General features: G+C 43.2%; 1 protein-coding gene across 4 annotated transcripts in view; it reads left to right on the top strand.

Moving 5' to 3' along the window:
- slc39a8 (solute carrier family 39 member 8) overlaps positions 1–12,229 on the top strand; it is a 71,835-nt gene that overhangs the window by 40,594 nt on the left and 19,012 nt on the right. For all 4 annotated transcript variants that reach the window (XM_055865642.1, XM_055865644.1, XM_055865643.1 and 1 more), the window contains exons 3-4: positions 1,026–1,195; positions 11,988–12,110. In XM_055865642.1, coding sequence (XP_055721617.1) covers positions 1,026–1,195; positions 11,988–12,110 — 293 coding nt within the window. The remainder of the gene's footprint in view (positions 1–1,025; positions 1,196–11,987; positions 12,111–12,229) is intronic.

Raw genomic sequence — 12,229 nt, forward strand, 5'->3', positions numbered from 1 at the left:
TTTCCTTAACGTAATCACCTACAAACCGGTGACGCCACACTAAACACTGGGCGCGTAAAGAGAAATGTCCAAAGTCAATTGAATAACAAAAATACACAAAATACACACCACAAACACGAAACAGAAAAACAAGCCCGCACAAAAGGGAGCGGGCAAACTGGGTTTAAATAACCTCTAATCTAAACACACAACAGGTGAAACAAATTAGACCAACTAAACGGAAAACAGAAAAGGGGATCGGTGGCAGCTAGTAGACCGGAGACGACGACCGCTGAGCGCCGCCCGAACGGGAAGAGGCACCATCCTCGGCGGGACTCGTAACACAGTTTTAAATTAGTAGGACGTGTGAACAGTTTTAAATGATTCGGACATGTGAAGTTATAAATCAGAGTTCCAGCGGTGGATCTGATCTGGGCCAGAACCAGAATCCTCTTATTCACCACTGAAGTGAATTTGGAAAAACTGAAAGTATGCTGAAAGTTTTTCACATACAAATCAATTAGGCTTTACAAAAAGAATCACCTGGTCATTGTGGTAGAATGTTTATTTTGATTGGTGATTTATCTGACATTTATCAAAAGTCCCATCGGGCATCCTGATTTCAGATGTGTCCATGGAAACAGGATTATTAGGGGAAATCATTCTTCTTGCAAAGCGTTAAAGTTTTAAACAAATCAATATATTAATCTGACTATCCACAATAATCGTATTATTGTGTGCATGTAACCATGCTCAATGTGTACCTCTGTCTCCTGTCCTGTCCAGTGTGGGTCTATTGGTTAATAAAATGTGTACCTCTGTCTCCTGTCCTGTCCAGTGTGGGTCTATTGGTTAATAAAATGTGTATCTCTCTCTCCTGTCCTGTCCAGTGTGGGTCTATTGGCTAATAAAATGTGTATCTCTCTCTCCTGTCCTGTCCAGTGTGGGTCTATTGGCTAATAAAATGTGTACCTCTGTCTCCTGTCCTGTCCAGTGTGGGTCTATTGGTTAATAAAATGTGTACCTCTGTCTCCTGTCCTGTCCAGTGTGGGGTTATGGCTTCCTGTCTGTCACCATTATTAACCTGGCCTCTCTCCTGGGCCTGGCACTCATCCCCTTCACCAAGAAGCCGTACTTTCCCAAGGTGCTCACCTACTTCATCGGCCTGGCCATCGGCACGCTCTTCTCCAACGCTGTGCTGCAGTTAATACCAGAGGTAGGATCTCTCTAATGCTGTGCTGTAGTTAATACCAGAGGTAGGATCTCTCTAATGCTGTGCTGTAGTTAATACCAGAGGTAGAATCTCTCTAAAAAAGTAAATGACAAAATAATTGCAAAATAGTTGAGAAGAGATTTTCGATGTACCGATTCCATAGCACATGGTTTATGAACTGACACGCAAAACGACGCTGGATTCAAAAACATAATTTTTCCATTTAAATGATTTTACAAAATTCTTTCAACCTAGATAATGTTATATATACATTTGAAGTCGGAAGTTTACATACACCTTAGCCAAATACATTTAAACTCAGTTTTTCCACAATTCCTGACGTTTAATCCTAGTAAAAATTCCCTGTCTTAGGTCAGTTAGGATCACCACTTTATTTTAAGAATGTGAAATGTCAGAATAATAGTAGAGATAATGATTTATTTCAGCTTTTATTTCTTTCATCACATTCCCAGTGGGTTTGAAGTTTACATTTTCTATAGGATTGAGGTCAGGGCTTTGTGATGGCCACTCCAATACCTTAACTTTGTTGTCCTTAAGCCATTTTGCCACAACTTTGGAAGTATGCTTGGGGTCATTGTCCATTTGGAATACCCATTTGCGACCAAGCTTTAACTTCCTGACTGATGTCTTGAGATGTTGCTTCAATAAATCCACATGATTTTCCATCCTCATGATGCCATCTATTTTGTTAAGTGTTAGTGTTAAATTTTGTTTGTTAAGTCCCTCTTGCAGCAAAGCACCCCCACAAAATGATGCTGCCACCCCCGTGCTTCACGGTTGGGATGGTGTTCTTCGGCTTGCAAGCCTCCCCCTTTTTCCTCCAAACATAACGATGGTCGTTATGGCCGAACAGTTCTATTTTTGTTTCATCAGACCAGAAGACATTTCTGCAAAAAGTACGATCTTTGTCCCCATGTGCATTTGCAAACCGTAGTCTGGCTTTTTTATGGCGGTAGTGGCTTCTTCCTTGCTGAGCGACCTTTCAGGTTATGTCGATATAGGACTCGTTTTACTGTGGATATAGAAACCTTTGTACCCGTTTCCTCCCCCATCTTCACAAGGTCCTTTGCTGTTGTTCTGGGATTGATTTTCACTTTTGCATCAAAGTACGTTCATCTCTAGGAGACAGAACGCGTCTCCTTTCTGAGTGGTATGTCGGCTGCGTAGTCCCATGGTGTTTATACCTGTGTACTATTGTTTGTACAGATGAACGTGGTACCTTCAGGTGTTTGGAAATTGCTCCCAAGGATGAACCAGACTTGTGGAGGTCTACAATCTTTTTTCTGAGGTCTTGGCTTATTTCTTTTGATTTCCCCATGATGTCAAGCAAAGATGCAGGTAGGCCTTGAAATACATCCACAGGTACACCTCCAATTGACTCAAATTATGTCAATTAGCCTATCAGAAGATTCTAAAGCCATGACATAATTTTCTGGAATTTTCCAAGCTGTTTAAAGGCACAGTCAATTTAGTGTATGTTAACTTCTGACCCACTGGAATTGTGATACAGTCAATTATAAGTGAAAAAATCTATCTGAAAACAATTGTTGGAAAAATTACTTGTGTCATGCACAAAGTAGATGTCCTAACCGACTGGCCAAAACTATAGTTTTGTGGAGTAGTTGAAAAATGAGTTTTAATGACTCCAACCTAAGTGTATGTAAACTTCCGACTTCAACTGTGTATATATATATATATATAAATTGGGAATACAAACGTCCAAGCTCTTCAGATTTTGGTGCCAAGAGACAGGATAATTTGTTTTGGTACTGTCCATACGTAGTTTGTTTTTGGTCAAATCCAGGAATGGCTGAAGAATTGAAACATTTACCTGGAGCTAACCCTGTAGATATCACTACTGGGAGACATTAACCTGGAGCTACTGGGAGACATTAACCTGGAGCTAACCCTGTAGATATCACTACTGGGAGACATTAACCTGGAGCTAACCCTGTAGATATCACTACTGGGAGACATTAACCTGGAGCTACTGGGAGACATTAACCTGGAGCTAACCCTGTAGATATCACTACTGGGAGACATTAACCTGGAGCTACTGGGAGACATTAACCTGGAGCTAACCCTGTAGACATCACTACTGGGAGACATTAACCTGGAGCTAACCCTGTAGATATCACTACTGGGAGACATTAACCTGGAGCTACTGGGAGACATTAACCTGGAGCTAACCCTGTAGATATCACTACTGGGAGACATTAACCTGGAGCTAACCCTGTAGATATCACTACTGGGAGACATTAACCTGGAGCTACTGGGAGACATTAACCTGGAGCTAACCCTGTAGATATCACTACTGGGAGACATTAACCTGGAGCTAACCCTGTAGATATCACTACTGGGAGACATTAACCTGGAGCTAACCCTGTAGATATCACTACTGGGAGACATTAACCTGGAGCTAACCCTGTAGATATCACTACTGGGAGACATTAACCTGGAGCTAACCCTGTAGATATCACTACTGGGAGACATTAACCTGGAGCTAACCCTGCAGATATCACTACTGGGAGACATTAACCTGGAGCTAACCCTGCAGATATCACTACTGGGAGACATTAACCTGGAGCTACTGGGAGACATTAACCTGGAGCTACTGGGAGACATTAACCTGGAGCTAACCCTGTAGATATCACTACTGGGAGACATTAACCTGGAGCTAACCCTGTAGATATCACTACTGGGAGACATTAACCTGGAGCTAACCCTGTAGATATCACTACTGGGAGACATTAACCTGGAGCTACTGGGAGACATTAACCTGGAGCTAACCCTGTAGATATCACTACTGGGAGACATTAACCTGGAGCTACTGGGAGACATTAACCTGGAGCTAACCCTGTAGATATCACTACTGGGAGACATTAACCTGGAGCTAACCCTGTAGATATCACTACTGGGAGACATTAACCTGGAGCTAACCCTGTAGACATCACTACTGGGAGACATTAACCTGGAGCTACTGGGAGACATTAACCTGGAGCTACTGGGAGACATTAACCTGGAGCTACTGGGAGACATTAACCTGGAGCTAACCCTGTAGATATCACTACTGGGAGACATTAACCTGGAGCTACTGGGAGACATTAACCTGGAGCTACTGGGAGACATTAACCTGGAGCTAACCCTGCAGATATCACTACTGGGAGACATTAACCTGGAGCTAACCCTGCAGATATCACTACTGGGAGACATTAACCTGGAGCTAACCCTGTAGATATCACTACTGGGAGACATTAACCTGGAGCTAACCTTGTAGATATCACTACTGGGAGACATTAACCTGGAGCTAACCCTGCAGATATCACTACTGGGAGACATTAACCTGGAGCTAACCCTGTAGATATCACTACTGGGAGACATTAACCTGGAGCTACTGGGAGACATTTACCTGGAGCTAACCCTGTAGATATCACTACTGGGAGACATTAACCTGGAGCTAACCCTGTAGATATCACTACTGGGAGACATTAACCTGGAGCTACTGGGAGACATTAACCTGGAGCTAACCCTGTAGATATCACTACTGGGAGACATTAACCTGGAGCTAACCCTGCAGATATCACTACTGGGAGACATTAACCTGGAGCTAACCCTGTAGATATCACTACTGGGAGACATTAACCTGGAGCTACTGGGAGACATTAACCTGGAGCTAACCCTGTAGATATCACTACTGGGAGACACTAACCTGGAGCTAACCCTGTAGATATCACTACTGGGAGACATTAACCTGGAGCTAACCCTGTAGATATCACTACTGGGAGACATTAACCTGGAGCTAACCCTGTAGATATCACTACTGGGAGACATTAACCTGGAGCTAACCCTGTAGATATCACTACTGGGAGACATTAACCTGGAGCTACTGGGAGACATTAACCTGGAGCTACTGGGAGACATTAACCTGGAGCTAACCCTGTAGATATCACTACTGGGAGACATTAACCTGGAGCTAACCCTGTAGATGTCACTACTGGGAGACATTAACCTGGAGCTAACCCTGTAGATATCACTACTGGGAGACATTAACCTGGAGCTAACTCTGCAGATAGCACTACTGGGAGACATTAACCTGGAGCTAACCCTGTAGATATCACTACTGGGAGACATTAACCTGGAGCTAACCCTGTAGATATCACTACTGGGAGACATTAACCTGGAGCTACTGGGAGACATTAACCTGGAGCTAACCCTGCAGATATCACTACTGGGAGACATTAACCTGGAGCTAACCCTGCAGATATCACTACTGGGAGACATTAACCTGGAGTTACTGGGAGACATTAACCTGGAGCTAACTCTGTAGATATCACTACTGGGAGACATTAACCTGGAGCTAACTCTGCAGATATCACTACTGGGAGACATTAACCTGGAGCTACTAGGAGACATTAACCTGGAGCTAACCCTGCAGATATCACTACTGGGAGACATTAACCTGGAGCTACTGGGAGACATTAACCTGGAGCTAACTCTGTAGATATCACTACTGGGAGACATTAACCTGGAGCTAACCCTGTAGATATCACTACTGGGAGACATTAACCTGGAGCTAACCCTGCAGATATCACTACTGGGAGACATTAACCTGGAGCTAACCCTGCAGATATCACTACTGGGAGACATTAACCTGGAGCTACTGGGAGACATTAACCTGGAGCTAACCCTATAGATATCACTACTGGGAGACATTAACCTGGAGCTAACCCTGCAGATATCACTACTGGGAGACATTAACCTGGAGCTACTAGGAGACATTAACCTGGAGCTAACCCTGTAGATATCACTACTGGGAGACATTAACCTGGAGCTACTGGGAGACATTAACCTGGAGCTACTGGGAGACATTAACCTGGAGCTAACCCTGTAGATATCACTACTGGGAGACATTAACCTGGAGCTACTGGGAGACATTAACCTGGAGCTAACCCTGTAGATATCACTACTGGGAGACATTAACCTGGAGCTAACCCTGTAGATATCACTACTGGGAGACATTAACCTGGAGCTACTAGGAGACATTAACCTGGAGCTAACCCTGTAGATATCACTACTGGGAGACATTAACCTGGAGCTACTGGGAGACATTAACCTGGAGCTAACCCTGTAGATATCACTACTGGGAGACATTAACCTGGAGCTAACCCTGTAGATATCACTACTGGGAGACATTAACCTGGAGCTAACCCTGTAGATATCACTACTGGGAGACATTAACCTGGAGCTAACCCTGTAGATATCACTACTGGGAGACATTAACCTGGAGCTAACCCTGTAGATATCACTACTGGGAGACATTAACCTGGAGCTACTGGGAGACATTAACCTGGAGCTAACCCTGCAGATATCACTACTGGGAGACATTAACCTGGAGCTAACCCTGTAGATATCACTACTGGGAGATATTAACCTGGAGCTACTGGGAGACATTAACCTGGAGCTAACCCTGCAGATATCACTACTGGGAGACATTAACCTGGAGCTACTGGGAGACATTAACCTGGAGCTACTGGGAGACATTAACCTGGAGCTAACCCTGTAGATATCACTACTGGGAGACATTAACCTGGAGCTACTGGGAGACATTAACCTGGAGCTACTGGGAGACATTAACCTGGAGCTAACCCTGTAGATATCACTACTGGGAGACATTAACCTGGAGCTAACCCTGTAGATATCACTACTGGGAGACATTAACCTGGAGCTAACCCTGTAGATATCACTACTGGGAGACATTAACCTGGAGCTAACCCTGTAGATATCACTACTGGGAGACATTAACCTGGAGCTAACCCTGTAGATATCACTACTGGGAGACATTAACCTGGAGCTAACCCTGTAGATATCACTACTGGGAGACATTAACCTGGAGCTAACCCTGTAGATATCACTACTGGGAGACATTAACCTGGAGCTAACCCTGTAGATATCACTACTGGGAGACATTAACCTGGAGCTAACTCTGTAGATATCACTACTGGGAGACATTAACCTGGAGCTAACTCTGTAGATATCACTACTGGGAGACATTAACCTGGAGCTAACCCTGTAGATATCACTACTGGGAGACATTAACCTGGAGCTAACTCTGTAGATATCACTACTGGGAGACATTAACCTGGAGCTACTGGGAGACATTAACCTGGAGCTACTGGGAGACATTAACCTGGAGCTAACCCTGTAGATATCACTACTGGGAGACATTAACCTGGAGCTAACCCTGTAGATATCACTACTGGGAGACATTAACCTGGAGCTAACCCTGTAGATATCACTACTGGGAGACATTAACCTGGAGCTACTGGGAGACATTAACCTGGAGCTAACCCTGTAGATATCACTACTGGGAGACATTAAACTGGAGCTAACCCTGTAGATATCACTACTGGGAGACATTAACCTGGAGCTACTGGGAGACATTAACCTGGAGCTAACCCTGTAGATATCACTACTGGGAGACATTAACCTGGAGCTACTGGGAGACATTAACCTGGAGCTAACCCTGTAGATATCACTACTGGGAGACATTAACCTGGAGCTAACCCTGCAGATATCACTACTGGGAGACATTAACCTGGAGCTACTGGGAGACATTAACCTGGAGCTAACCCTGTAGATATCACTACTGGGAGACATTAACCTGGAGCTAACCCTGTAGATATCACTACTGGGAGACATTAACCTGGAGCTACTGGGAGACATTAACCTGGAGCTAACCCTGTAGATATCACTACTGGGAGACATTAACCTGGAGCTACTGGGAGACATTAACCTGGAGCTAACCCTGTAGACATCACTACTGGGAGACATTAACCTGGAGCTACTGGGAGACATTAACCTGGAGCTAACCCTGTAGATATCACTACTGGGAGACATTAACCTGGAGCTAACCCTGTAGATATCACTACTGGGAGACATTAACCTGGAGCTACTGGGAGACATTAACCTGGAGCTAACCCTGTAGATATCACTACTGGGAGACATTAACCTGGACCTACTGGGAGACATTAACCTGGAGCTAACCCTGTAGATATCACTACTGGGAGACATTAACCTGGAGCTAACCCTGCAGATATCACTACTGGGAGACATTAACCTGGAGCTACTGGGAGACATTAACCTGGAGCTACTGGGAGACATTAACCTGGAGCTAACCCTGTAGATATCACTACTGGGAGACATTAACCTGGAGCTAACCCTGTAGATATCACTACTGGGAGACATTAACCTGGAGCTAACCCTGTAGATATCACTACTGGGAGACATTAACCTGGAGCTAACCCTGTAGATATCACTACTGGGAGACATTAACCTGGAGCTAACCCTGTAGATAGCACTACTGGGAGACATTAACCTGGAGCTAACCCTGTAGATATCACTACTGGGAGACATTAACCTGGAGCTAACCCTGTAGATATCACTACTGGGAGACATTAACCTGGAGCTACTGGGAGACATTAACCTGGAGCTACTGGGAGACATTAACCTGGAGCTAACCCTGTAGATATCACTACTGGGAGACATTAACCTGGAGCTAACCCTGTAGATATCACTACTGGGAGACATTAACCTGGAGCTACTGGGAGACATTAACCTGGAGCTACTGGGAGACATTAACCTGGAGCTAACCCTGCAGATATCACTACTGGGAGACATTAACCTGGAGCTAACCCTGCAGATATCACTACTGGGAGACATTAACCTGGAGCTAACCCTGCAGATATCACTACTGGGAGACATTAACCTGGAGCTAACCCTGCAGATATCACTACTGGGAGACATTAACCTGGAGCTAACCCTGTAGATATCACTACTGGGAGACATTAACCTGGAGCTAACCCAGCAGATATCACTACTGGGAGACATTAACCTGGAGCTACTGGGAGACATTAACCTGGAGCTAACCCTGTAGATATCACTACTGGGAGACATTAACCTGGAGCTACTGGGAGACATTAACCTGGAGCTAACCCTGTAGATATCACTAATGGGAGACATTAACCTGGAGCTAACCCTGTAGATATCACTACTGGGAGACATTAACCTGGAGCTACTGGGAGACATTAACCTGGAGCTACTGGGAGACATTAACCTGGAGCTAACCCTGTAGATATCACTACTGGGAGACATTAACCTGGAGCTAACCCTGTAGATATCACTACTGGGAGACATTAACCTGGAGCTACTGGGAGACATTAACCTGGAGCTACTGGGAGACATTAACCTGGAGCTAACCCTGTAGATATCACTACTGGGAGACATTAACCTGGAGCTAACCCTTTAGATATCACTACTGGGAGACATTAACCTGGAGCTAACCCTGTAGATATCACTACTGGGAGACATTAACCTGGAGCTAACCCTGTAGATATCACTACTGGGTGACATTAACCTGGAGCTAACCCTGTAGATATCACTACTGGGAGACATTAACCTGGAGCTACTGGGAGACATTAACCTGGAGCTAACCCTGTAGATATCACTACTGGGAGACATTAACCTGGAGCTAACCCTGTAGATATCACTACTGGGAGATATTAACCTGGAGCTACTGGGAGACATTAACCTGGAGCTAACCCTGCAGACATCACTACTGGGAGACATTAACCTGGAGCTACTGGGAGACATTAACCTGGAGCTAACCCTGCAGACATCACTACTGGGAGACATTAACCTGGAGCTAACCCTGTAGACATCACTACTGGGAGACATTAACCTGGAGCTAACCCTGTAGATAGCACTACTGGGAGACATGTACCTGGAGCTAACCCTGTAGACAGCACTACTGGGCGATCTGAAAAGTCAATCTATCAATAATATAATAATACTTTTAGCAACAAAAAAACGTATCTCTAATTTACAATCTGTAGAATCTGTAACAAAATGTGGAAGAATGGAAGGGGTCTGAATACTTTCCAATGCACTGTACACATGTACATACATTACCAGTCAAAAGTTTGGACACACCTTCTCATTCAAGGGTTTTTCTTTATTTTTACTATTTTCTACATTGTAGACACGGCAGTTGGAACCAAAAAGCTCTTGGTCTTCCTTTCCTGTGGCGGTCCTCATGAGAGCCAGTTTCATCATAGACCTTGATGGTTTTTGCAACTGCACTTGAAAAAACTTTAAAAGTTCTTGAAATGTTCTGGATTGACTGACCTTCATGTCTTGAAGTAATGATGGACTGTTGCTTGTTTCTCTTTGCTTATTTGAGCTGTTCTTGCCATAATATGGACTTGGTCTTTTACCAAATAGGGATATGTTCTGTTTACCAGCCCTACCTTGTCACAACACAAATGATTGACTCAAACGCATTAAGAAGGAAAGAAAATCCACAATTAACACATGTTAATTTAAATGCATTCCAGGTGACTACCTCAGGAAGCTGGTTGAGAGAATGCCAAGAGTGTGCCAAGCAGCCACCAAGGCAAAAGGGTGGCTACTTTGAAGAATCTCAAATATAAAAATATTTTTTTATTTGTTTAACACTTTTTTTGGTTACTACATGATTCCATATGTGTTATTTGATAGTTTTGATGTCTTCACTGTTATTCCACAATGTAGAAAATAGTAAAAAAATAAAGATAATCCCTGGAATGAGTAAGTGTGTCCAAACTTTTGACTGGTACTGTACATACATACATATACACATATATGAACACATACCTATACAAACACACATATAAAAGACATATACATTTAACACCATCCATATTGCATTTCTATTTGCCATATATATTTATCAACTCTGCTGTGTTGCTTCACTAGTACTGAAACTTTTTATTCTCTGAAAACATAGATAACTAAGGTCAGGGCGTGACACTTGGAGACTAGTCAGGATCGAGGGAAAGATGAACAGAGCAAAGTACAGAGAGATCCTTGATGAAAACCTGATAATATTAAGGGACCAAAATACCCCCAAAAATCTCACAATTGATAAGTACAGTAGGTGCCAAAATTTCCTTTCAGCCGGTGCTGCCTCGCCCTAAAAAATAATACATTATAAATGTTTCATAATAGTTGATCAATGCTTATTCATGGAAGTTGTTATTCAGTGATAACAGCGTTGATTGGATATGGAGACGGAGTCTTTGTGGTCGAATGGAGGGAAAAGAGATGGTTTAAAAAGGTGTTAAATAATGGATCTATTTTACTGCTTTAATCTTTAAACTCTATTCATGCAATATTACTGTATTACTGGTACCTAGGGTTGCAATATTACTGTATTACTGCTACCTAGGGTTGCAATATTACTGTATTACTGGTACCTAGGGTTGCAAGATTACTGTATTACTGGTACCTAGGGTTGCAATATTACTGTATTACTGCTACCTAGGGTTGCAATATTACTGTATTACTGGTACCTAGGGTTGCAATATTACTGTATTACTGGTACCTAGGGTTGCAATATTACTGTATTACTGGTAAGGTGAATGCACCAATTTGTAAGTCGCTCTGGATAAGAGCGTCTGCTAAATGACTTAAATGTAAAATGTAAATGTACCTAGGGATGCAATATTACTGTATTACTGGTACCTAGGGATGCAATATTACTGTATTACTGGTACCTAGGGTTGCAATATTACTGTATTACTGGTACCTAGGGATGCAATATTACTGTAACTTTCACCAAATTAGCTGGATTTCCTGCTTTTCCTCTCATAATTCCAGGAATCTTCCAACCAGGAAATGTTGGTAAAGTTTTGCACCCCCTACTGTTACCCCATGAATGTTTTTCCAACACCAACAGGCCCTGGGATTTGATCCCAGAGCGGACGACTACATTCTCAAGGCCATCGGAATATTTGGTGGATTTTACCTGCTGTTCTTCACAGAGAAAGTACTGAAGATGGCACTAAGAACAGAGCATGAGGTATTGTCTGCTTTAAAAACAGTTGAACCAGCCTATATATATATATACATACACTGTACCTGTAACTTTGCAATAATCAGAGACGTAGCAGAGTTACAGGTTGCTTTCTCTAAGGTGTG

Source organism: Salvelinus fontinalis, chromosome 16, assembly GCF_029448725.1.
Source record: "Salvelinus fontinalis isolate EN_2023a chromosome 16, ASM2944872v1, whole genome shotgun sequence".
In the NCBI taxonomy this organism is placed as follows: Eukaryota; Metazoa; Chordata; class Actinopteri; order Salmoniformes; family Salmonidae; genus Salvelinus; species Salvelinus fontinalis.